The sequence below is a fragment of the Vanessa atalanta genome, chromosome 12, assembly GCF_905147765.1.
Source record: "Vanessa atalanta chromosome 12, ilVanAtal1.2, whole genome shotgun sequence".
Classification (NCBI taxonomy): Eukaryota; Metazoa; Arthropoda; class Insecta; order Lepidoptera; family Nymphalidae; genus Vanessa; species Vanessa atalanta.
This window is the reverse complement of record NC_061882.1, coordinates 3,921,152-3,943,781: the sequence shown is the minus strand read 5'-3', so window position 1 is coordinate 3,943,781 and position 22,630 is coordinate 3,921,152. Positions and strand designations below refer to the sequence as shown.

Here is a 22,630-nt window from a genome sequence, read left to right as displayed (position 1 = left end):
TGTAATAGCTTCACAGACTATATTCCTATGAAACATATTTTTAATTTTATTAATGTTATTTAAATTTTAATAATAACAGTATATTAAAAAAGAAACATCATTTATATTAAATAAGCCTTAACATTACAAATTAATAAAATACAATATGTGAATACTGAGAGCGCCCGCATTTTAACTGTTGTTTCCACAGCAAGGTAGCGTTGTTTCTGTATTTTTGTAGGCTTTAAAAATACCTACATTTCGTCACATAATTATGTTGTCACGTTTTGACCATTACTTTATAAAATATTTATTTTAATGTTTTGATAATAATAACGGTTTGAGAGAAAATACATTCGGCAGCACAAATTGTAATTAACAAGTTTATTACAGCTCAAACGAAACTTTCATTAAATTATTTAATACAAGAACAATACTTCATGAACATATTACTTTGAATCGGAACGTAATTTACTTTAGACAAAGTTTATTGAATTTAAAAAGTTCATATTCGAACATACTGTTAGGTTTTTTTTATATCCATTAATTCTAGAGGTCAAATTTCCTCGTTTGTTCTACCCGTATTCACTCAAAGACCTATTGATGAAACTTTCTCAATAATAATTTTATTATAGTACATAGTTTCAGAACAGGCATAGGTTATATTTATTTATTAATTTAAGTCTAATTAACAAATATTATATACCTACATTCCACACTGAATTATCGGAATATATGAATTATATTTCATGGTTAAATGTAATGTACCTATACTATTTTAATAAAACTATTGTATATAATATTTATAAGAAAATTCGTTATGCAAGTTTAGTTTAAACCTTAAATGTTGGACACATTGTGACACAGTGAACCTCAACCTACATATACAGATGTAATCATGATCATTCTGTGAAATTCAATTATTTAAAGGTTCAAGAACAATAAATATAAACATACGATAGTAACAAACAGATTAACTGATAGTATATCAGTCAGGGGCCAGCTTTCAATAGAGGTTCCGAATGGGGCCATTATAGCGAATTTATAGTAGTTTGAGGCGGTCCATTGTCCGATTGCGACACTTTTGTAAGCGTTTCCGTGCGTAATGTAGGATGAAAATTATCTTAGGTGAACACTGCCTTACCAAGTGGACTGAGGATTTGCCTTTCAAGGGGCACTTAGGGCAATTTTAGTTTTCTTTTATGTTAAATTGATTGAAATAATTTGTAATTTAAGTCACATTTAGGGTCACGTAATACCTTTGAAAAATTTTATATCGAGATATGTCTACACGGTCGATTACGTGAACGGAAGCTGCACGTCTAAAGAAAATATTATAATAATGTTATATAACGTTTATTGTTTTATTGATTACCGACAACGTTTTATGTTACATAATTTATGTCCTAATAAATTTTATAGTAAGGTCAACATAGGATTACACAATGATTATTTTAGTATGTATTTTACAATAGTTCATTTAATCTCAATTCTGAAGATAAACCAAAAAATATATTTGCTAAGTACCGGTGGGGATTGCATTGCTCTTGAGTAAGTGTAATAAATCCAGATTTACTACTTTATTAATGATGTAGGATACCATACTGTACAAAATATAACCTGAGATGTATGTATGAATATTTAGAATACAAATTAATTTAAGTGGGATTGTACGAGATAAGGTTGACGCATGCAAACTTCATTTCGAATAGAAACTTTGGTAGTTACCTGATAGAGTACGACTGCAGTGTCAGCGTGAATAACAATAAAACATTAATTTTTAATACGATTGTATTAAATCAATGAATAGAAATAAAATAATAATAATGTATTAGTGAGGAAGTAATTTTAAGTGCTATAAATGAAAATACATTTGCTAGGTTTAAGCTGCAATGTTCGTTTAAGATATATGTACAAGTTCTAAGCTCAGAGCCATATCAAACATTCAACAAAGATCTTCGTTTTCTAACAATTATAGTGTAATTTTCTATTGATAAATTCGGCTGTTAATATTTCTATGCACAGATGTTTATTATATGCAAATATAAATGTGTACAGGATGTTATAGAAACAAATACTTTGTCCTGTGACTGATATATTGACTTTGCAGAGCTGGAAACTTTGTGTTATTAGTTGATCTTTACTTCTGTTTATGTAATATCTGTTTGTGTAAAATTCTGTTTTGTCACTGCTTCTATCTAAATATTATTTTGGATTGATTTCAACTATGTGCAGGATGTGTAAACAAAAGTAGTTTAAATTTAAACTGTTAGTATTTTCTTTAGTTGTTATATCAGCAACACCTGTCCTACCCCACGACCACAAAAACTAGAGTCAATCAATTTACCATAGTGAACAATTAGTTCATCTGAAAAAAAAATGTTGGCTAAAATTCGGAGACGAGAGAGTTTTCTACTAAGCGATCACATCTGTTCGTAGCAAAATAATAATCAGAATATATTATAGTCCATGCGCAACCAAAAATTAAATATAACGTTTAATGACCATTAAAATGAAACAAAGTTAACAAAATATTGTTAATATGCCGCGGTAGATAGCTTATAAGTAGGTGATACCCAGATGGCTTTCCATCGGTAAAAGTCGTAAGCACCGATATGAATATATTAATATAATGAGTGGAATCAAATACTTGGAGATACTGAGTAAAGCCAGGGCAGGTTGCCAGACTGTTGGAAATCTCTGTTAATAGTGCAACCGTAGTTCTAACTTCCAACATAAATTACGACTCGAACTATGAGTGAGCAATACAGAAGTTATTACTGTCGGTTTACGACACAGCAGACATATACTTCAATACATCTATGTAATAGTATAAAATGTTATGATATCAAGTTTTGACTCAAGATCTCTTAATCGCTATCTGTGGCGCCACTCATTTTAATTACAATGTTATAATGGGGTATATTAATTCATATGCCAGCATTGGATCGACTATATATATGTGCCAAAATGTTAATAATTGTGATTAAATCAAAGCTACTATATAGTAATATACTGTCTTAAAATTATAATAAGAAAATCTTTATTAAAATAATGTTAAGGAAAGAACAACAACAAATCAAATATATTAGTTACTAACCAACGCTAACCCGCTCACTCTGCTGTTCACTAAATAAAATAGTGGGAAAAAAAATTAATAGCCTATAAACATTTACAGATGATTCCGTACTAATTCAGTGGTATTAAAAGTAGTACCAAATACCGCGTGTATCATGCCAAAAAATCAATTTGAATTAAAATATAGTTAGGTCGCTAAGGGTCTATTCTCTCTTCTAGTCAATATTGAATGATATTATAAATATTAAAAAATATATATTTTAAGTTTTTAAAGGCTTCTTGCGTTTGAGACAAATTATTAAAGATTTGTTTAACACACCTTATTTGACATGTAAAGGTAAAATGTACTTTTTTTTGTTTTATATGCATCAGAAAAGTTTCATTTCAAAATGTTCAACCCAGTAATGCCTAAAAGAATACACTGAGTTCCTCTAAAAAATCGACTATAAGCAGTAAAATAATAAGACAGAAAAGAAAACTGCAATAAAAATAAAACGATTAATACACTTTATCACGACGGCTTCGCTATCAGTGTGGACAAACACTACCGTAAATTACAACGTTGGCGTGCAATACAGAAGTTACTACCGTCGTTTTATGACGAGATAGAGTCACTATCGTCTGTGCTCAATCCTAGTTTAAGTTGTACCGCAGATAGTTTGCATGTTATTGCCGTAATAAGATTTGATTTCTGTGTAGTTTTATTTCTATATTCCACATATGTGATATAATATTTTTTATAAACTACTAGAGATTCAAATTCTTTCAGGTATTAATTATATGAATACATCAAAATACTTCAGAGTATAAGTTTTTAACTATAGGGTCTCCTATATTGGTATAAGAAGTCAAATTCACCAGTAAAATTGGCTTTTTTATTGGTAGATTCAAGCACAAAATGAATGCAATAAGCGCCCGACACCTTGCCTGTTCCCGAGCTCGAAATGAAAGATGCACCCTGTGCTCAAGATTTTTCTGCTTCCATATTTGTTTGAGGGCTTTCAAAGTTTAATATTTTTTAAGAATCCCAGCCGTCTTTGGGATTTCTTTTCGTTTGCTTTTAGTGCAAAAGACGCTGTTCACTCCGAAAGTTTTACCTAAAATTGTGCGCTTCACTTCATTTTAAGTTTCTGAGAAATCCTTTGCGAATAAAATTTTATAATGCTGCAGATGTATAAATTATAATTTATTAAATTGTATACATACTGTAAGAGACTAGAAGTAAAGCAGCAGTGCGTAAAACTGACTCTGATGGGATCTTCCCTCATGTAAATTTATCCAGTCGATGCTTCGATAGCGTTTTTATTTGAATGAAAGCAGAAATCTATAATTGAAATAATAATAGCCGAAGCCATCTTTTGAAAACGGACCGAAATAATTTTCACATATACATCCGGCTTGGATAAAATAAATTCATATATATTTCAAATTATTTTCGTAGATATTACATTTAATATTTACTCGACAAATATACGTTAAGCTGAAATAATATTTATAGTACATCAGATATCGGAATCCGAGTGATCCGTGACTGTATTCGTATTCGAGTGGCATTGTATTCGTATATACACATTCCGATCACGTGACACAGTGCGATTCGCCTCGAGTTTTTGCCCTCATACATATTGCAATAGTGACATGCTAAATATTTTATACGATTTTGTATTGCATGAATGTCCGATGCAAATCGAAATATGTTCAAATAGTTAAAGTTGTACAAATTATTTCGAATCGTCGATTCTCTTTTTTATCCTTCGTTAAAATAACATATCAATTGTTAAACAATATTGAAACAATTGAGTATTCTTTTCATTAAAATAATTATTAATGAAGATAAGTGAAATTAAAATAAGGGGTTCAAAATATACGAGACGGCAAGCTGAGCCAACTTACCTATTAGTACAATAATTTAACAATACTTGTGTTCGTCCAGTGGTCGAGGTTCGGCCGTAGTTATTATTAAAAAAATAACGAACATTTTGCTCTTGCTTTCCATTTAATTCGCTTTAATTAATAAAATTAAAGCTGGCCAAGAGCTCTTGTCGAGTAAAAAAAATAAAATCGCATGACAAACAGAAGAGACAAACTATTTTGTCTTTGTCTTTATCTATTTAAATAGATAATACAATTTAAAACATGTATGATATTTTTATATACTAATAACCTAATTTAAAAAAGAAAAATATAAAAACACAGTTGTATGCGTTTAAGTATTGTATTTATACGTTTTAAACTCTTTTAACAGTACATTTACAAACACAACTTTCGTTTGAAAGATTTTTATTGTGTAAAACTAGATTTCGAATCGTCGGAACTTAAAAGATTAAACAAGAGTGATAAGTGGGGCCAGTTCCGATAGAGCCCCTATCTGGGGCCATTTGTTCCGACTGAAATAAAACGACTTGCTGTCTGCAGTACAACGATACGATGCACTTTTCTGTTTTTATACACAACGCCATTCAATACAAGAATACAATGACTGATGACTACTTGGAGGATTTCTTATTTACTATTGTTGACTATGTGATTCATTGTTCATTTATAAATATAGCAACTAGAGAAAATCTGTGTGTAATGTTATATACATTACATATTTCAAGCATGACAGATGATACGTTACTTGTGTAGTGTATATTGTTTTCATATTACTAATAGTATTTTGTTTCTTTATTTTTTTGCCGATCAGGCGAAAAAAATATATTCTATAGATACATTGATATATTGATACATTGTTCTATAGGTTCTTTTACATCGCTTACAATACAGTGTACTGGCAGAAATCTTCACGTAAATAAAAAGTGTTATCCATCCTCCTGGTGACCTATCTCTCTAATTTCTTCTTTCTCTTTGTCTCATTCTATAATTTATGGTTTCTTATAACATTTTGTTATTGTTAAAATTTATACATGCTTTTTAATAATTATTTTATTTCTTGACATTTAATTATTTCATATTTAATAATTGTTAATTCATTTTAATTTATTCAATCGTATCTGCATATTTAATGTATTAAATATACGGATGTATTTATCTATATATTATATAGGGGAAGCAAGCGTTGAGTGCAAGCGTTCCAGACGTATGTCGCACCATATATCTCTGTTTTATTTGTATATTTGTTGTGATATTTTAAAGTCTTCTTATAACCTATAAATAGTATAAAACGAAGTCGCCTACTCTTTCTTTCAGTATTTTCGCGTACTTACTTCTACTTAACAAGTAGGTAAGCGCATTTCAACGGTTTTTATACGTTATGATAGAAAAGCAATGAACGAGTAAGAATTGTATACATAATTAATAAATATTTTATACAAAATGGCAGATGATGATGTTTTATGAAAATACAGTTTTAGTCCGCAGACAAAAATCACGTTGACTATACCTTAGGAGATACATGAAACGAATGTTCTACAAAATTCTAATGTATGTAAATTACAAATCCATAATAACGTTTTATCTATTATTATAGATTAGTCAAAAGGCAAACGTTATTTAATATGTCTCACAAAAACAACAGTGACATAATGCTGAAAAGATAAAAGCTATTCGCAAGCTAAATCCTACCCCAACAAAGTCAATAAATTCAAGATAGCATTAAAAATCAATCCAAAACAAAAATGAACAAGACGTGCAACATCGACTGCTATAAATTATAATATCAAGAAACCGTAAACAACCCATTCTGCTTTGCCAAAAATAAAACGAAAACAATGTAGCCGGAGCTGACAACAAAAGAACCTCAGATTGCACGGTGTGTGATTTATTTGGTGCAATATCGCAACCGCAAGGTGCTTTATCATAGTGAGACGGTAGAAAGACCGGGGCAGTACGCGAGACGTGTTAGAAAAACAAAAGAGAACCTTAGTGCAAGTACGACGCTACAAAGAACTTCATCGCTGTCATTTCCATTTTGCAACTGCACCGCAGTACGTGGTCATGTACGGGTTTTGAACGAGCGATTTTATTATTTTATTTGTTGTTTTTTATGTGTTCTTGTCACGCACAAATATTAATTTGTCAATGTTTTATGCGTTATGTTGAACACAGTGTACATTTTTTTGTTGATGTTGTAACGAAATTAACTGCAATTTCGTAATATGTATTTATTTAAATATAGATTTTATTTTTTGTAAACAATACTTATAGTCGTTGTATTTTCACTTTAAAAATACATAACTTTTAGCTTACTTTTGGCTTTGGAATATTTGAAGTTGACGTTGATGATTTTCTTAATTTTCTTAAAATGGTCACCCATTATTTTAATTTAAAAAAAAGTTCTAGAAATTCAAATTCAAAAATCATCAAAACGCTTCTTCAATAGCCCTACCTCAAGTAAACGCCTGTCGTCAAAAAAGGCAAGTACATATTGCGTTCCTATTTCCGGTTCGGCGCACGCGTCACATTCCGACACTCGGGTAATGGAGACTTTTTGTTTATCACCCATTTTTGAGGCCGATTCTGAAACATTTTTAGGATAAAAACAAATGGACAAAAGTGACTTGCTAATTTATTACGAACAAATTTATATAAATTTTTGATATTGCATATCAATAGCAATTTTCTTGTGGATACTTAAAAAGATTGACTAAGTTTTTTTGAACACATGCATTATTTTTTACATGTTATTTTTATTGGTTTTCATAGTTTTACGAGAAAACATCAATTTTCTATATTATCATTCGTTTTTAACTTTAATATTTCTACTTATATATTAGTTTAATGTTGCTTTTCCACGGGTAATTTGAAAATGGAAGCGTTTTTCCCCTGATTAAAAATACGTTATTATTAATTAATCTCGCTAATACTTTAATAAGATAGAATCGAAGATCATTTTTCATTTCTCTCATAATTAATTTCATATAATTACCATCAAATAATCAGGCAGATGCAAATACTAATCGCTGTGAATCATTAATAAGTAATTATCCTCTTGATCAAGTTTTTTATTCGATAACATTAATTAAATAATTAATAAAGCAAAAGGTTATTTGCGAATATTCACCGTAATACTTTGTCTTTTAATATAAATAAGTTTTAATAAAACAATTCAATGTTCTCAGACTTGATTGAATTTTATATTATATTTTTAATGAATATAAAGGATAATCGAGAATTAAAATAAGTTTCTAACTGAATCAAATCGTAATAAGCAAATCTCGTAAGCAAACATCATTTTTTAATGAAAGGAATAACTTTAACTATTAAAGGGAATAAAAGTAATTGTGTTAAAGTATATAACAGTTTCAGCCTCCGCAACGCATCCTGCAAAATGTTACGGCAGCCACGGAAAGTTCGTCTATACTGAAATTAGAGATAGTAGCATTTTTGTTAGGCTAAAATATTATGAACACACCACGGTCGCTTAGATCATAAAGGGACCATCACAATATTATTAAGCTGAGAAAATGTATAAATTTCGTATAAATCCTAGATGATTTGACTAGCGAACGTTTCAGGCAAGGATACCTCCAATTATTAAGTTAATTCTTACATTAAGTGTGACCAATTTCGAGTTGGCCATATTTACCATAATATTATATCCCAGTTGTAATTTGATTTTTGTTTCTTTGTGGATTTCTATTTCATGTAGAGGCACTTGCCAGGCATAAACAGTAGGTCAGTAGGTAATTCTTTATTTTTTCGATTTTCGATACCTTGATTTGGCATTTGGTAACTTTTCAGTATGTACATTATTAATGTTATTTTTTTATCATACTCTTTATTTATTAAAAAAAAAAAAACAAAACCAAGAATTACTAGTCGAGTCGCTGTTAAATGTTCAGGGATATATATAAAAAAAAAACATTTTAAGTGTTTTGTAAAACAAGTAATTATTTGCTATATAAGTATGAATTAGTTTGTTGCTTAAAATTTTAATACGTAAACTCAAATATCTCTTGTATTTTACTGACACCTAAATTTTGAATGTGACTTCTAAATGTCTGCGTTTTTCAAACTCTTGAATGAGCTCACGTGTGCTCAAAGTAATTATTCGTAGACATCATTATAAACTTTAAATAGAATCCCCCGATTATTACATCGTCTAAAACGCTTCAAACAGATTGATGTATAATATTACTTTTATTTATTAACACTTTTATTAATTTTTATATATTATGGTTGTTAGGTTAGTTGCAAGCCTGTTATGGTGCATATTACACCGTCTCGGGTACAAATCCTGAGTTGCTTTTTTATTCCTGTCGCGGTTGATTTCTACAGGCTATACAAGAACAGAACTAAACGTAATATCCAATAAACTCATTGGCTTATCAACGATTTCGTGTTACATGGTTCAACATTCAATATATGAAATATAAAATAAACAAAATCACAAATGTTGCAATATAGTTTCAATAAATTTATTTTATTATTATTTTATTGCTGACAATAAACATTCAACTCATATAAAATGACAGTTCACTATTATTGCACAATTCCAGGTATAGTTACCGGAATTATTTTCGTATTAAATCATATAGCTTCAATATGATATTTATATTTACGATTCTCTGTAAACCTAATACACTATACTGTACTATGAATTTGTACACAAAATTTGCCATGGCTAAAGCTCCGGGTTTAATTATTAGGTATTATAGGTTTACTAACTGGTAATTCGTGGTAAAGGCATCTAAAAAGTTGTAAGCCTTACAACTTCCTTACAATGTCAGGTGTTAGACTTTTTGTGACATTTTAGTAATGAGTTTTGTATTTGTTCGTAGGTTTAGGCGTCTTGCCAGGTGTAAGTGGGGGAGGGGAGACACGGGCGGAACGGCCGTACTTCGACGACGTGTCTCCTCGTAACGTGTCGACGGTCGTCGGTCAATCAGCTGTTCTCAGATGCCGCGCAAAACATATAGGAAATAGAACAGTAAGTATTATACGTTATATTTTTTTTGGTATAATAAATACATACATTAAAACACACTACAGTTTTTGAACTACTTTTGATAGGCCGGCGCGACTCTATTTCTTCGATTACTTCGTTAGTCGAAGTTATATGAGTGCATATCGTGACATTCCGGGTTCAAATTTCGAATCGGATGAAGAAAAGTAACTGTAATATTTTCAGTTAGAAATTCTTCAAAAGTAGTTCGATGTGAGAAACTTAGCGCTGTTACATGTCCGTACCTCGGAAATCATGTAAAGTAATTTGTCCAGTGCCTGATCTCTTCGGACATGTAGAATTGTCGTTAGATTTGAATGATGTTAAAAAAATAGATGCGTTTGTACTTATGCACATATTTGTGCATTATAACATCTATTACGTGTTTAGTAGTAACTTATGGGAATGGCTTGAGTCTAAATAAAGTCAGGAGGGCGTTTTTTTATATACATCAGCTTTAATTTACTTTCCATCTTGACAATTTTATAAGGCATAAAACTTTAGTAACTTCATTTTAATTTTTTGCCTCTAGGCTTACAGCCTTGGTAACTTTAGGGAATACAACTTAGATTAAAATTACGATCAACTTTGTGAAGTTGACCTCGAACTGAACTTAATCCGACAATTTTGGTTTAATAATGTTTATTAATACTTTAAGTTTTAAATTAAGCAATTATTTTTATTTTATTAATTATTGTCAAGTATTGTAATCATTGTCAAAATAATTTGATTAAGAGCACGTTACACGATCGTTTTCTGATAAAGCATATTATGTAATGATAAAAAAAAATGTACTTATAATTTCTGTAAAGTTGGTTAATATAAGAATAACAAATTTGGCTTTAATCTGAACGATCATTGATCCAATACCAAAGATCATCCAGCCTGGTTTCAGTCTTCGAATTCGATAATTTGAATATTATGTTCAGCGTTTCAGAAATTTAAGGATACTGAAAGTATCGTTGGGTACAGGTTAGGCAAATAGTACAGATACAATGATTAAAAAGTCATAAAAAATTCTACTAATTGCCTAATCTCAAAGTTACACGAAATATAATAGTTTATATTTCGTAATCAACTCCTATTATCAAACTCGTATCATCTATTGTTAATGTTCATTGTATTATTTCAGTATGAAGGCTATCCTATACGATATTAAAACTTCAATAAAAATACCTGATCTGTTAGTATAAAAATGCATAAATTAATATTCAATTAAAAGTTACAAAATCCAATCCTTTTTAGTCAAATTTTAGTAAAAAAAATATGTATATATTGTAGAGAAAGGATTAATAACTTGGTTGAAATCAATCGTAAATAAATCAAATTTATAAATATAACATTACCCCTTCACCCAAACTTATCTCGACACCTGCAGACTATAAAATATCATTTTTCAACGTCGATCTCATTGGGTCCTCGATATCCCTCCTCAGAGCCGCTCCACTGACCGTCATATTAATGGTGGAGGGATCTACGACCCATTTCGGGAAATAAATAGAACTCTGACATATCCCGCGATGCATTATAATGTATTGTTCGAGATGAATCGTTTACATCATTTTGTATAGTTTTTATTATATTTGACAAAATCGTATAGAAATATTTTATGATTTCTTTTTCCTTAACGTAATTTTATTACTTATTATATGACTTCAATAACATTTAAGAGATATGTAAAACAAAACAACGTATCGGCTTAAGTATGTTTTCAGTTAACGATATGAAAAATTGAGATCTTACAGAATGTTTTGCTTAGATTAAATATACTAAGCAATTTATTTTTATTGTATAAATTATTCAAAGTTATACTAATTTATTTTTTAGAAAATTATAATATCGATGTACATATAAAAACGTAATTTGAAATTGATCTAAAGAACCAAAGTAACAATAACATTTTCCTTGATACGATACATGACTTTTAAACTAAAAGGTATTTTGCCTTTTGCCAAAAAATAAAGCATAAATACTCGCATCAGAAAACAAAATTAAATATACTAAAAGCCTTAGCGACGCTGATACTCTTGTGAGATATATTATAAACCGGATTCAATTCATCAAACGAGATGCAGAATTAAAGTGGAAAAAATATTTCTCTTAGTCCTTACTTAATTTTATTATTTTAAAGGCTGTAAAGGGGGCTCGAATGCTTCATCTTGCTTAATTACAACGTAGGCTTACGAAGGCTCACTCGGGCTCACTCTAATTACGTTCAAAAACAAAAACCCTACAAAGGAACGAATTTATTTTCTAATTTCTCTAAGGCATCCGAATTAAAAATATAATTGTTGGTGTGATATTAATCAAAGATCCTCCTTTTAATACCAAGATATAAAGCGTCTTAGAATAAAGAGGAATTTCTCTGCCTGTTTCTGTGTATTTTTAGTATTTATTAAATCAAGTGATTTAAAAAAAATGCCTTGGTAATGTGTATAATTGTTCGAATACAAGATATAAATGCTTATTATATAACTATCTTACAACGATCCTGAAAAATCTAAATATGATTTCAGCTTTTACGTCGAAACCTACTTACTATAATATATTGAAATCAAATTAGATAAAGCACTAGGAACATAACGTTTTAGATTGAAAAGTTGACGGCACGTAGGCCGTGTTAGGAGTGGTTTGTACTTCTTGTATTGTCCTTCTTTACGAATAGTAATTTGAACAACAAATTTCTTTTATCTCTTTTAAGTTTTTCGTATTTTATTTCGCTTCAATGTGCTTATCATATACATTGTTCTAGGTATCTTGGATGAGAAAAAGAGATCTCCATATACTGACGTCTCACATCTTCACTTACACGGGAGATGCGAGGTTCAGCGTGCTACATCCCGAACCATCAGACGACTGGGATTTGAAGATAGATTACGTTCAGCCACGTGATGCGGGCGTTTACGAATGTCAGATCAATACTGAACCGAAAATCAACATGGCAGTTGTCCTAAACGTTGAAGGTGATTAAAATGCAAATGTGACTTGTGTAGATTTGCTTAATGTGCGTGTGATTTATTTTAATTAACTTTTCACCTGCAAGGCAATCCATTCTAAGCAACTTTTTATAGAATTTTAATCCTTACTATATATCATAACACATATTGTATATTTTGTTTGATAAATACTTATTTTGATATATTATATGTACCAATTAATATATTAATAGAAAGTGAATAATAAAGTAAAATTTTGATAAAATGATACTTTTAGGCACGAATTTTCTTATGTTTTTAAAATATTTTTACTCTGTGGTAGGTCTTTGGCCTATCTGGGTAGGTACTATCCAATCATCAGGTATTCTGCTGCCTAGTGATACTTAGCATTGTTTTATTCAGGTTTTAGGGTGAATGAGCACTGGCTCACTCACACACATACACTGGTACCATAAAGACACAAGGGACATAATATCTTAACTTCAAGGTTAATGTCGCATTGGCGATGTAAGAAATGGTTAATGATTATTTTTTTCAGCGCCAACCTCTAGATACGATGGTGACACTTACTAAGTGGCCCATTTGCCCGTCCTAATAACAACAATAAAAAAAGAGATTAATTTAGACCTTGATCTACTAATCTGTTTCATTGTTGCAAATGTACGAATCGTACGGACAATTATTGTCTTTTGATTTGATGCACTACATTTGAGATTTTTTTTGTCACCCCACTGAAGACTTGCTTATTAAAATTTATGAAACAAATGCTATAAAATCTTTTCAATATTTCTTCTCGTGGTACGTTAAGCATGTTCCTAGCGTTACGAACAAAATATTGTTTATCATTTTAATGATATCATCAAATTCACAAAGTTTCGCCCTTATGTAATATGACGATGTAATCTCACATTCATCTCGTTATATTAGGAGTGGGTATAACGCTGGTTACAAAGTGGGCGCAATTTCTCTTAGCCATATTCGGTGCACCGCTGGGCTCCAGCCAAGCGCGTGTTGCGAATATTTTTTGATAACACATAGCTGGTATTCAGGAAACTTTTATAAAGAATACTTTTCACTTAGACGTAACATAAGGTTTGGGATTTATTTACGCAAGGATGTGAATTTTCTTCAAAGTGTTAATACGCAAAAATAATTTATATTTCCGACATTGATAATGCAAGATGGAACTCCACTGTTTTTGATATAAATATCTTCAATTAACTTTGTATCGAATAGAACACGTAATATCTAAAGGAAGTCTAAGTTTAATTAAAATTTATTTCATGTTTGATCGTTTATTTTTATTTTAAATAGCTAGACAAACTGGAAAATGAGCCATGTGATAGGTGATCACCACCACCCAAAGACATAGGCACTGTAAGAAATGTGTAGTTCCACTGGCTCATCCACTCTTGGAACCTGAACATAAAAATAACAACAATTGCTATTGGTCAGTCGAATATATTATGTTGAGTGGGTAGTACTTACCCAGAACAGTAAACACTATGTGAAGAATAATGATATTGTAAACAAATTTGGAATGACAAAAATTTCGGAACAGCTTTGTGAGATAAGTTCCAAGCCTTCTTATCCTTCTCCATAATTATATACTCCAGATATACCATTGCGTATATTTTTGTTTAATTTTTAAGGTGTACAATAAAATACTCTTATATTACAAACTTTTATTCGTACATTATTTTGATCTATTTCGTAGGGTTCAGACAGCGTTTGTAATGAAAGTACAAGTACAATGGAAGTAAAACGTATTTAATTACGACATCACATTAGGAACCTCTAAAATTATCAGTATTTCTCTACTATATTATGCATGTATTATACATAAAAACCTTCTTTTTTAATCACTTGTATATATTATAAAAAAGCATCAAAATCCTTTATGTTATTTTAAAGATCTAAGCATACACATCGACAGATAATAAACAGCAGGAAGCGACTTAGTTTTATACTATGTATTGATACTTACAATTGGTTCACAAGTAGGCCTTTTATAAGACAACCTTTTAAACAACACTGTAATATTGGGCAGAATTTAAGATTCACGTTCAACCTCTAACATAAGATTAAAACTTAATAGCTATCTTAAATAACAACGGTCCTCTTTATTAAAATTGTATAGCTTAATTAACAAAAGGCGGCTCTTCAAAAATTTAACTAAAGTTCAGTCAAGAATGTGAATATTAAACGTAATGGTGACAATCTTAGTGACCCAAATATTACAGACATTATATATTGTATTTTTAATTTACAAAATTGGTCCAAATAAATGCTCACTTACACAATGAATTTGATGGGATCTTTTATATTTTTTATTATTGATCTCTTGATATTAAGATTGCAGAAAAACTAGTATAGAATTAAGTTGGACTTATGCCATTAAATTATTGTAGTCGTGAAAAAATATTTGAAAGTTCATTAAAGCATAAATCCGTTCGACATTTAAAAAAAAGGTGTACCGAAAATAATATAATTTGCTTGATAATTCAATGAATTAAAATGTAAATTATACAATTACAAACTCGGCATACAAATTTTAACCAACCGAGAGTTCTTGGTGAGTGTTCGCTTCGTTGATCACTTGTTAATACTTTAAGCTAATATTAAGAGTTATTGAGGTGTTAGAGGAAGAATTACTTCGCTTAAAATGTACCTAATTTGTATTTAACTGAATTCGGTAGTAAATCTGTTAAAGATTAATACGATAGTACTTAAGCTTGTGTCTAAAAACATAATAGAAACATAATAAACTCTCTAAACCCAAAAATTTTAACACACATTTGCACGCTATGACCTCTCACCTCAATGTGCCATCACAACAGACACGCGCATAATTTTTAGGCTTGTTTTATTAATTGGTCAGTAGCTGGTACATACGAAAAGCGCTCTAGTTGTTTTTTTTTATCTTTCTCGTTTGTAGTAATACGAGAGTCATTTATCAGTACACGCTTCACTACCAGAAATATATCAAGCGTGCCTCTCAAATTCTGCTCCAGCCAATTACAGCGCTTGTTATGCTGAAAAATGGCGAATGATAGCGAAATGTGCATAAATTTCATACGCAACTATAAACCTTCCGCTATCGTATTTCGACCTCTCATTAGTGCTTCTTATATTACAAACTTTTTTATTAAGTTTATTCGATTATTCTATTCGAATTTTATTTATGTTTTCATATATAACACAGAGGAACTGAGCCAGCGACTAAATTCGCGTGAATTTTGGACAGGTTTTCAATTATTCACTCCAAGCCTTATTCTTTTTCTGCCTTTGACGACTGATTGGCACTCTGTTCACCGCAACTGATTTCAATGTGTGTTATGTATATATAGATGTTAGTTGTTTTCCCAAAACAACGTAAACTAATCAGACTTAATATTTAAAAGGCCTCTCATTTAATGAGGAATAGAAAAATAATTTGAAGTGACACCTGACTGCAAGATAAAATACAAGATTGAACTTAAACCAAGATTCATTAAAACATTCGTATTTTAATAGGAATAAAAAAAATTTTGAATTAAAAAAATCGTCTAAATATCATAAGTGGACGAGGTGAGATAGACTTAATAGAATATAATTTCATTTTTAAGGTTAATCTTTACGTTCCCCATTTTCTGAATTGATGATCATTAATTCATCAATATATTTTACAAAAATCTTTTAAAAATAGATTTTTAATCTGCTTGAAATTAAAATTCCAAGTTAATTTCGAAACTACGTATCCTTTCGCTCGGCTATTAAGGTCATATTCTGTTTTGTATTCCTCATCCCTCCCTAAGCTGTTGTCTTGTGAATTCCAGATGAGTCCTACACCCCCGCGCCTCAGCCACCGGTCCGATCCTCAGGTACTCTCAATTCCTCTATTACGTTTTGTTTATTCATTAGTCCTCAATTAGCTTTAAGCTTTTATTCCTGAGTACCTACTATGCCTTTTTATCCCGTAGTACATTTATATATGAATGTTTGATGTATTTCATTTTCAATGTTCTCAGCATCAAATCATCCTAATATTTGTATTTAGACAATTGGTGTGAAGCTTATTTTGTTCTTTTTTTTATTTTTTTATTTTAGTGCCTCTTAAATATTGATCTTATCAAGCGTTAGGACTTGCATAGATAAACTAATTATAAACAAGATAAAAAGTTACTTGTACATTAAAATTAATAAATAAATGTATGTATACTACATTTGCATGTTTTAAGCATTTTGATTATCTTATTTTAAGAATCAATATAAACACGTTAGTTATAAAAATAGACGATACATTCAACTTAGGTAAAATATTCTAATGTACTTTATACTCGTATATTGAGAGATTTCTTACCGATGTCAGACACGTCTTAAAGTTCAAATATGGACAGAATAGTACATTTGAATCTAGAAACTTCACAGTTGACTACTCAACAGAGCTGATAGTTTGGCAAAATTCGCTCCAAATGTACAAGTATTAAGGTTTATATTTGTTTGTTGCAGCTGCGGCAGCAACCATCTGGGGCTCTCAGGATGTGTACGTGAAGAAAGGTAGTACGATATCTTTGACGTGCTCAGTGAATGTTCACTCGTCGCCACCCTCAAGTGCTTCTGTTTTATGGTGAGTTTCTTGTTTAAGGTCTGTTTTCCATTAATGTATTTTCGTTTCAATTATTCACAGTTTCAATTCAAATATTTTAGCTGCTTAAGCCATTATTTCAAAAACCAGGACGAGTTTATTTTTCCTATTTTATACGTCTACTAAATAGCTTCTAATAATGAAGTTTACTTTCACGTTTACTTGGGTTATGCTATGTATGTAGTTTATCTTAACTATTTTTTATTCTAAAATTCAAAAAATATTGCTGTTTATTTTCTGTCGTCATATTACTTCATAAAAACAAAAGTTTCATAAATCATCTTTTATTTAAACGTCTTCTAAATCAAAGAAAATAACGCATACACAAAGCAGCCTGAAATGATCCTCGCGCTATAGATACTCATTTTCAAAACTTGTAGTTAAAAAGGAAATATTATAAATTGTGTTACTGTTTACCGTAGCTTTCTCCTGTTTTTCTTTTGATTAAATTCGATGAGATTCAAGACAACATAATGGTCCCTCGGGAATGACCCGAGATATATTACTTGAAGCCAATTTGTATTTATAAACCTTTATTAAAGCCTTGAGTATGACAAGGTTATATCAAACCATTAAAAAGCACTTTCCGAAATAAATCATATCTAGTATTTTGACAGTAACGGTTGTTATAGAAACTTGTATATAGAATACTAGTGGTCGCCCACAGCTGGACTCGCCTTTTAGGGATTGGTTGTCAGGTGTAAGGGGAAAAAAATGATCCTACCTCTTACCTCGGAGTACTAGCTTGCTACATAAAAAAATTAATCAAATTAGGTTCAATGGTTTAATCGTCAAAAACAACAGATAATCAGACATACAGACTTATTTACACATATATATGTCTAGTTTCCGATTTATTTTAGTTTAATACTGGCGTATCTCAATAAAAAATAATTTTTATTTTTATTCTTTTCATAACATACTATATACCTACACGCCTTTTTAATATAAGGTATCTGTTCCACACGAATATTATAAATGCAAAAGCGACAAGGCATTTCTCTGTTTTACCTCATCATGCGTAAGCCACTTCACAATTCATATTTATTTAGACTGAGACCTATGTATATAAAAATAAGGGCATAAAATTAGGGAAATTATAAAATAAAATACTCGCATAGAATTGCACAAATATGAATGTGACAATATAAGATTTTTTTTAAATTAATTTACAATACGTTAATAACCTTCGTCTCTGGTTCATAATTTTAATGTGTGAGTGTTTTTATTAGGTACCATGGCAACGCAGTTGTTGACTTCGACTCTCCACGCGGTGGCATCAGTTTGGAAACAGAAAAGACGGAGGGAGGTACCACTAGCAAACTCCTGGTCACAAAAGCCGCTCTAACAGATTCCGGCAATTACACTTGCGTGCCTAACAATGCGCATCCCGCTTCCGTCTCCGTTCATGTACTTAATGGTATGTTTTATAAAAATCTTTAATCTATTTTAAGATTGGTTACTAAAAGTATAGCTTCAGGCACAAATGCCATAACATCATAGTTACCAATGTCGAGGGCGAACTTACGATGTAAGTAATGTTTAATATATCTACAGCACCAGTATCTATGGGCGTCTATATATCTAATAGAAACAAAAAAGACATATATAGTATAACTTCTCAAAATCGTTGATTTTAAACAACTGTTAATCCATTTATGTGTATAATTATATTACTTTCGAGATAAAAATGACACCGTCATTTCATTCCTGCTCAAATAAACTTTTATGTAGAGTTTTTGGCATATAATAATAACGGTATGCAAGAATTCCTAAATTGTTTTCCTCAAATTACACAAGAGTGGACGAAATGGGGCATGCATGGAATAAAATTATTACAGAATATTCCGTACAAAGCACCGTCTGTTGTATGCGAGCAAATAAAAAGACGACACGTTGTATCTTGCATTTCTAGTATTCCCAAAAACGAGTTTACTTCTTTTATTTATGAACATTCTTGAACTCAGAACATAAGCTCGTGTAATTTTATGTTTTTGTTTACAGAAATATTCAGACATTTTTTTTTTTTAATTTTGTAACCCTTTGTCAAATTAATATTTTAGGATAGTATGGATCTATTCACACACGAGGGCGCGCTTCTCCGTTAATTTATTAGCGTTTATTAGTATTTAATAACGTTCTCACTTATAATATGTATCAGTGTGCGTGAGATGATTAATATAAAAAGCAAAGACAGCAAAAATATAGCAAATTGTATTATATGATTACCTTTGCTTTAAAGTTCATTATGGAGATCGAATATATGGGAGTGAATAGATCTACATATAACATAATCTATGTTATTTAGTATAAAGCTAGAGAGTTTGTATGATTGGTCAAGTTTGAAATATAAATCTGATTTTTCTTAGAAAGTTCATTTATATAAAACGAAGAAAGAAGGTAGAAAAAATGCTTCCATATATGTCAAGAAATTTGGAAATCTGTATGAAATAGCCAAATGTAACGTAGATGGAAACAGATAAAATCTAGTTACTGAAAGAAGACAGAATGTCTATTAAGACAAATAATTAATTATAAAAACTAAATAATCTTGTGCAAATTATTATCGAAAACAAAAGCAATAAGAAACCCTCAGCGCAAACTTACAGCATACTTTTTTTCAGGGGAACATCCGGCCGCCATGCAAACAAGTAATCGCGCGTCATCGTATCTAACTTCTCAGTTGAGCTGCGCGGCTTTTACATACCTCCTCTCATCTATGGCCTGCAGATGATCACCTTAAGATGTTGTGAACGGCTGGGACTTTTGTTAAGCTACCGACTCGTCGAATGTTACATTAATAAATTAAATATAAGTCATTTTGTAATAATAATTTCGTTGAAATTTTTGTAATATTTTGTGATTAGTGTTGAGTAATTTGGTGGATTTAGGGGGTCATTATTGTTGCAACGTTAAAACAAATAAATTTATAGTTAAGAGAATAACAATATTTCCGACATAATTAAAAATGTTTCACCTTTAAACTAAATTAAATATTAAATAAATGCTTCTTTACACAAGCAAAACAAAAGCTCCAGTCTTTAGATGAATGAAAGTAATTGTTTAGAGTTAAGTATAGAGTTAACGATCAAATACCGTTGGTATAGTTCTTAATGAATTGCGGTACATGGACAAGGGAGAATTTTATTTATACTATTATAAATATGCGATGAAGTGATTATTGTAATCGAATTTCGCATTACTAAAAAAATATAATATTAAGGATTTTTTTTTTTTTTAAATTTATTTTATTCTTACGTCACATTGTAATATGACGTAAGAATAAAATAAATGACGTTTTCAATTCAATTTTTTTTTTTTTACATAAAACAGAAAACACGTGTTTGTGCTAATATGGAAATTTATTGTTTGCTAAAATTTCTATTGGGTGCACAATTTAATTGTTATACATTATGAAATGTCGCAACGCATTTTATTTTATTACATTAATAAGTTTAATATTGAATAATTTAATGTAAATTGTCCGTTTTGTAAATAAGCCAAGTAAGACGATACGTAACGTAGTGTAAAGTTTATATCACGGCATTGTACATACTTTGAATTGTTGTAAATAATTATGATAATAAATTTATTAATTTTGTAGATGTTCCATCGTATGAATGATGGTAAACGGATTGTTTTGTTCCTAGAACGATTATTAGTCAATAAGATAGACCTCTTTTCAAATATAGTTTTTAAAGTTTTTTACTTTGAAATTTCATCTTTATTTCTATATGCTACATGTGGTTTTATTAAGTATATTAGTCTCAAAATTTATCATTGGTCGTTGGACCATGTAATCCGATATCAGTCTCTTGTGACTAAAGTAACAACGACTGTAAATCTACATTGACATCACAATATAATGCAACAAATATGCGATTAATTGTGCAGTATTTTTACAGATCGATTAATTATAATACTGACTTTAAAAAAAATAAAATTAAAATAAGACGTCGTAAGTAATATCTTATAAGCCTAAAGATAACTTTTTATTTTTATTAAAACTAAATTCATTTATTTACACACACAAACACATTTGTGAATCAAATCCTTCTTCAAAATTTTTAACCAATCTAAAGTAATAATTCCTGAATATAATGATACAAAATATAAAAGTAAGCTGCACACAGTTACCCCTAATGCTAATGTTGACCTCGAGAATGTAACGCACGATGTTTAGCTCCGCCCCTTTTTGGATTCCTTCACATGATTTGTAAAAAATAAACGAAAAAAAATAAATAATGGAAAGGCTAAAGATATAACAATAACACGTTATGATGATTGTAATGTGTTTCAATGTGTTCTAAATTAATATAAAAAAAAAAACTTTTTTTTTACTACAAATATTTTGAGCGATAACGTCTGGAAACCGTTTAAATAGCTGTCGCGAACATTTATTTTATTTGAAAAACGTAGTGAAATGAAAGTGGTAAATAAAAAAAAAAAACGAGCGCGAAATGTACACGAATTCCTCAGTGCATTAAGAACTAAAAATTGCAGTTTTGATAAAATTACTGTATGTATCTCACGTACGAGTATAAATAACAACTTCACACGCTTTATATTTGTTTCACTTGTATATATTAGCTAACTCTTACGGCTTTACGCAAGCCCAGCTGGGTAGGTTCCATCCACTCATCAGATATTCTGCCGTAAACAGCAGTACTTAGTATCGTTGTGTTCCGATTTTAAGGATGAGTTAGCTAACTCTTACGGCTTTACGCAAGCCCAGCTGGCTAGGTTCCATCTACTCATCAGATATTCTGCCGTAAACAGCAGTACTTAGTATCGTTGTATTCCGATTTTAAGGGTGAGTATGCAGATACAGGCACGAGGATAATAACACCTTAGTTACCAATAGTCGCGCATTGGCGATGTAAGGAATGGTTAACATTTCGGACAGCGCAATCGTCTATGGGCGGTGGTGACCACTTAACATCAGGTGGCCCATTTGCCGGTCCGATGTTAGCATCGAATCGATTTAATGACCAAGAAGGTGTATTTTGAAAGCCTCATTCGCTTGAGTTTTGGTTCATTTGTTTTGTTTAAAAAAAACATTACAAGCATAAGAGTGTTATTATTTTACAATAGGCAAAATTTTAAAACTGAATTTGATTAGGC

General features: G+C 30.5%; 1 protein-coding gene across 2 annotated transcripts in view; it reads left to right on the top strand.

Moving 5' to 3' along the window:
- Window positions 1-20,412, top strand: part of LOC125067783 (T-lymphocyte activation antigen CD86-like) — a 231,200-nt gene extending 210,788 nt beyond the window's left edge. Inside the window, exons 4-9 of one of the 2 annotated variants that reach the window (XM_047676545.1) lie at window positions 9,780-9,928; window positions 12,696-12,906; window positions 16,698-16,742; window positions 17,371-17,488; window positions 18,739-18,926; window positions 20,131-20,412. In XM_047676545.1, coding sequence (XP_047532501.1) covers window positions 9,780-9,928; window positions 12,696-12,906; window positions 16,698-16,742; window positions 17,371-17,488; window positions 18,739-18,926; window positions 20,131-20,240 — 821 coding nt within the window. In that variant the 3' untranslated portion in view covers window positions 20,241-20,412. The remainder of the gene's footprint in view (window positions 1-9,779; window positions 9,929-12,695; window positions 12,907-16,697; window positions 16,743-17,370; window positions 17,489-18,738; window positions 18,927-20,130) is intronic. The other variant, XM_047676546.1, reaches the window with a different exon arrangement.
- Window positions 20,413-22,630: the final 2,218 nt, after the last annotated feature.